Source organism: Vicia villosa, linkage group LG4 (assembly GCF_029867415.1).
Source record: "Vicia villosa cultivar HV-30 ecotype Madison, WI linkage group LG4, Vvil1.0, whole genome shotgun sequence".
Lineage (NCBI taxonomy): Eukaryota > Viridiplantae > Streptophyta > Magnoliopsida > Fabales > Fabaceae > Vicia > Vicia villosa.
The window spans coordinates 85,919,665-85,925,748 of NC_081183.1; the positions used below are offsets into that span (position 1 = coordinate 85,919,665).

The 6,084-nt window shown below is 30.4% G+C and overlaps 1 protein-coding gene across 1 annotated transcript; it reads right to left on the bottom strand.

Annotated features, from left to right (window-relative positions):
• Positions 1-1,555: 1,555 nt before the first annotated feature.
• LOC131597461 (uncharacterized) lies at positions 1,556-2,086 on the bottom strand. The gene has a single exon (XM_058870158.1). The coding sequence runs from the start codon at positions 2,084-2,086 to the stop codon at positions 1,556-1,558; it is 531 nt and encodes a 176-aa protein (XP_058726141.1).
• Between the last annotated feature and the right edge of the window lie 3,998 nt (positions 2,087-6,084).

Here is a 6,084-nt window from a genome sequence, read left to right on the forward strand (position 1 = left end):
TAAAAATAAATTTTATTTGCATGAAAATTAAATATACGTATGATATTTTTTATGCCGTATGTAAAAAATAAAAGGACTTACAAATAAATGGTTTAAAATATGTTTATGATTTTTTTTTCTTTTCTTTTATCATTATTTTCTTTTTTTGGTTATGGTAATTTTTGACCATTAATAAATCAAAGGTTGGCCACTATTAGACGAATTACTGGAAATTTAAGGTCAATTCTAATTATTATTTTATTATTATATGAATGTTTGATCTTATATGATAACGTTAGTATGATTTTTTTTAAGTATCTAAAAATTATTCCATTTGAATTTATTTGGACTTGACATTGATAATTTTAGGTATTTGTTAGGTTCCTTAAATTATACAAGTATACATTAATATACATTTATATGTATTATGAATTTCATGATTAATTAAAAATAATATACACAAATGATAAAATTATTCACATAAATATGATATATCTTTCAAATTTAAAGAATATAACTAAAATAATAAAATAAAATTATAATATAATATAAATTAATAAAGATATTTATATTATTAAATATTTTTTATATTAAATATAATTTTAAAATAAATTCAATTATAAGATTATATGTAATTATATTTGCAAAAATATATTTTTTAAAATAATATTTGAGGCAATGATTATAATCAAACCCATGCAACGCGGGAGTTTTTATATAATTCACATTTAAACAATTAATCTTGAGGGTGACAATGCATCAATCATTAAAGATCCAAAATTTCCATGCTTGAAAACTAAAGAATCTAAATGATTCAATGTCTTTTTAATTTAATGTGTTTTACGTTTTTTTAATATATGTAATAATAACGCCCAAATATGATAGATTTGTCCATCACATAACCTTTATTAATTAATAATAAAAATTAACATGAATTTTTATTTATTTTAATTTATTTTCAATCATACACTTATAAAATTTTCTTTATTTCAATTTATCACCAATGATAAAATAAAATTAATCACAATTATTTGGATTTTCTTTATAAATTAATAAAATAGAAACTCAGATAAAATCTTTTAGGTTTTTAAAATGTAAATAATTTAAATAATAATAATAAAAATAATAATTATTATTATTATTCATAACTAAGTTAATATAAATTAAATTTATTATTATTATAATTATTATTGTATTTAATAAATAATAATAATTTATTGTATTTAAGAAATAATTATTATTGTATTTAACCTAAATGTATCTTATATGATAAAAAGATGAAATGACATTAAATATATCTTAGGTTCAAATTTGTGATCAAATGATATTAAAAATATTTATAGAGAGAATTCTTATATATCAGATTTCAAGCTATTTTATTGATAATATTTTGTGAAAAATGAAATTTTATACATCAAATCTCCACGATAATAACTAATTAATTTTTTTTTTTGAATCAAGGGATATTTTATTAATTCAAAAAACTGTCTAATTACATAGGTGATCAAAGATCCAACCATCCAAAAATAACCAACATCACTAACTAACTAACACATTAAGGAAGCTATGTGTTTTCTTAGATGGGGGAATACCACCCTCTATATATCACTTTTTCTATGATTCTATCTCCAATTTCTATACTTGTGCTTCTATAAGTATTTCCTCTAAAAATAATATCATTTCTATACTGCCAAACACCATAGATGGTTTCGGCCAAAGCTATCTTCAGGACCTTGAATCTCCAGCCTTTCTTTTCAATCATATTGGTAAGCCAAACAATCTCAATGGACCAAGGTTGCGGATCATGTTGAATTCCCAGCCAATGGAGGACAAACTTCCAAATATCCTTTGCAATGCTACAGCCAAACATGAGGTGATCAAGTGACTCATCACAAGTATTACAAAGGCTACAAACCCGATCTGTTATCAAACCAATCTTGCTCACTCTATCTTTAGTACCCAATCTACCATGGCATGCCATCCAAGTGATGGTAATGGCTCTAGGTCTAGCACTATTATTCTGTATTAAGTATCTCCAAGGCACCCTATCAGTACCCAACATCTTAACATACAAATGCTGCATACAGAATTTTTGCTTCTGAATCATGTTATCCCATAACTAATTAATTTTTCATAACTATTTAATATATTAAATATATTTATTATTTAATTATTTTTCTTAAATTTTAAATAGTAATTTATTTATTACAATTATATCAAAAATAGCTTTAAGCATATTGTTATCCTGAATTTTAAGAATTATGATTGCAATAATGTTAAGTATTACAATTGTGACAGAGAAAATTCAAATTAATATTTTATTAACAATAATATTAAAAATGATAAAGCATACTTATTTAATTTTTTAAAATTTGTTTGTCCCTAAAACTTTTGTAACTATAGTATTTTTGTTAATATAAATATTTTATTTTATATGAATTACTTATATGGTTAAATATGTTTCCTTTAGTGGAACAACTATATAACTAACCATTATTTATTAATTTGAGAAATTTTCAATAAGTGGAAAAAATAATATATTTGAGTTTTGAATCTCCGTATTATAAAAACTCAAACGTTGACATCCCAGATGATGTACACACTCCTGAATTTTTAAACACAATTATTAACACAATTATTTCTTATGCACTTCCAAATCACAAGTTAAGGTTAAAAGTTAGAGTACTAGTAATGTTATAGAGAAATATTGACTTGTCTTTAGGTTTGTGTAATGTAACACAGTTAATAATTACAAAAAAATGGGAAAATACGCTGTTGAAGCAAAGGTTATTTTGGGAAGCAATATTGGTAAAAAATTATATCGCAAGTTTATCATTGACACCTTCTGATAAAAGAATCCCTTTCAAATTCTAACGGCACCAATTTTCTTTAGCTGTTTTATTTACAATGACTATCAATAAAAGTCAAGGGCAGTCACTCAAACATGTTGGAGTATATCTACCACAACCAATGTTCGCTCATGGACAACTATATATTGTCTTATCAAGGGTTACTTCAAAAAAAATTGAAGATATTGGGGACTAATGATGATTGTGAAGATATAGATACAACATTAAATGTAGTTTACAAAGAAATATTTAATAACATTCTCTAATTACTTAATTTTTATTTCTTCAAATTTATACATTTTAAATTATCATAAAACTTTATTTTTTTAATTTATTAACTTTCAGATTAAATAATTAAAAGTATAATTGCAAATATAGTCTATATGACCTACAAAATAATTTTATGTGCAAATAACAAATAAATATCAATTATTATAAAAAATGATTTCTAACATACCCGTGCGAAGCACGGGTCGGTAATCTAGTATATATAAATTTAAAGTTGTCATGATGACAACCCTAGCCACATGTCATTATGATAGATATTCTTGACAACTCTAGACACATGTCACTCTAACATCAACCCTAATTCCATTTTTTAAAAATTGATTTTACGTTAATAATTAATAATAATAATAATAATCTAATAATATTCATTAACACTATCTACTACTACTACTACTACTAATAATAATAATAATAATAATAATAATCCTCACTGAAAATGCTATATTCCTCCACACTGTCTATAGCAGCTGGAATGTCCCAATTGAAGGAGGTCCTAGTTATATCCTGTGGCACAAATTAAAGAGGCTCCAAAAAGAATTATACAAGATGAATAGGCCTCTCTTATCTGCTAAACAAATGATCATTCAGGCTAGGGAAAATCTTGGGAAAGCTCAAGAAGCCCTAATGGGAGACAGATGGAACACTGAAAAACTGGATGCTGTTAGACAATACAATGATGAGCTCATCAGATGGCATGAAATTGAAGCTAGTGTCCTGCAGCAAAGAGCGAAAATTAATTGGCTTAAAAATGGAGATGGCAACAATGCGTATCTTCATGCTTCTGTCAAGTTGAAACAATCGTATAATAGTATCACAATGTTGCATAAGGATAGTGGTCAGATTATTACCTCTCATGAGGACATTGAAGGTGAAGTCTTGGACTTCTATAGTAAACTCATGGGAACTAGGGAGCTTCAGTTGCACTATGTTGATACTGATGCCTTGCGCAAAGGGCCACAGCTGAATGGAGACCAAAGAAATAATTTGATCAAGCCAATCTCTGAAGATGAGGTTTTAAAAGCACTTAAAGGTATTGCTGATGATTCTGCACCAGGGATTGATGGGTACACAGCAAAGTTCTTCAAAGTGAGTTGGAACATCATCAAAAAGGATCTCCTTGATACTGTCCAAGAATATTTCACCAAAGGTAAAATGTATAGAGCATTTAACTGCACCCTAATCTCTCTTATTCCCAAAAGCAGCTCTGCCAAATATGTTAGGGATTTCAGGCCTATTTCGGTTTGCTCGACTGTGTATAAGATGATATCTAGGATTATGACTGCCAGATTGAGCCAGGTTATTGGTAGCATTGTGAGCTCTAACCAGGCAGCTTTCATACCTGGTCAACAAATACATAATCATATCCTCTTGGCATACGAGCTCCTAAAAGGGTATAACTGCAAACAAGGACCTCCTAGATGTTTGTTTCAGATTGACTTACAGAAAGCGTACGACATGATTGACTGGCTAGCTCTTGAAACTATCATGTATGAGCTTGGCATTCCTTCCCAATTCATTAAGTGGATTTTGCAGAGCCTCACTACCGTTTCCTACAGATTCAATCTGAATGGAATTCAATCTGAGCTTCTTGTTGCCAAGAGAGGAATTAGACAAGGGGACCCTATTTCCCCTTATCTTGTTACTATCCTTATGGAATACCTACATAGATGTCTCCACAAAATGCAGGAAGACCCTAGGTTCAAACATCATGCCAAATGCTCTAAGCTTAAGCTTACAAACTTGATGTTTGCGGATGATGTGCTGCTCCTATCTAGAGGTGAGCCTATTTCTGTGGATCTTATGTTAGCAGCCCTTGACAAATTTCTGAAATCCACAGGTATGCAGGTGAATAAATCTAAAAGTAATATGTACTTTGGAGCGGTCAAGCCTGAAATGAAAGAAGTGTTGCTACAGCTAGCTGGCTTCAAAGAAGGATCTTTGCCTTTTAAATACCTTGGGGTACCTATCACTTGTAAGAAGCTGTCCATCCACCACTACATGGGGCTAATTGATAAAATTGTCCAATGAACACGCACTTGGACGGCTAAACTCTTAACATATGCTGGAAGAGTACAACTAATCAAGTGTATATCGTTTGCACTTGCTAACTATTGGATGATGTGTTTCCCACTGCCTAAAACTGTCATAAACAAGATTGATTCTATCTGCAGATCATTCCTTTGGACTGGTAAAGACACAATTAGCAGGAAGAGCCTTGTTGCGTGGTCGACAATATGCAAGCCAATCAAATATGGAGGACTGGGGATAATAGAGCTGAACAATTGGAATGCTTGTACTATTCTAAAGCTCCTTTGGAATATTTGCAACAAACCGGAGAGCTTATGGGTGAAATGGATCCACTCGTATTATCTGAAAAATCGTAACATTTTTGATATACAACCTAAACCCACTTATTCATGGATCATGAAGGATATCTTAAACGTGAGGAGTTTGGTTAACACACACCAAACAGTGTGGAATGCTATGTGTCTTAAAGGAAAGTTTTCATGTGGGATCTTCTATCAAGCATGCAGTGCTGGGAACCGCTTGCCTTGGAGCAGTGTTTGTATGCGGAACTTAGCAAGACCGTGTGCCGTTTTCATATTCTGGCTTCTTTGCCACCGCAGACTGACCACGAGAAGTAAACTTCATCGCCTTGGATTCATTAGTCAAACTGTGTGTGTTTTCTGTGACAAGGAAGAAACGGACAACCATCTCTTCTTTGAATGTGAGGAAACAAAAGGAATCTGGAGTCCTATACTACACTGGCTGCAAGTAACGCATAGCCTGAACCAATGGGATGATGACTATGACTGGATTATCAAAATGGGGAATAGAAAAGGCTGGAGAGCAAAGCTGTTTAAGTTGGCCATTGTGGAAACTGTATATGGTGTTTGGCAGCATAGGAATAGAGCAGTGTTTGGTAAGAGGTGCAACCAAACTCAAACCATCAAAGAGATCATGGAGA

What these genes read in the sequence shown, in the direction of transcription:
- LOC131597461 (XM_058870158.1), bottom strand. Translation starts at nt 2,086, where the DNA reads ATGATTCAGAAGCAAAAATTCTGTATGCAGCATTTGTATGTTAAGATG.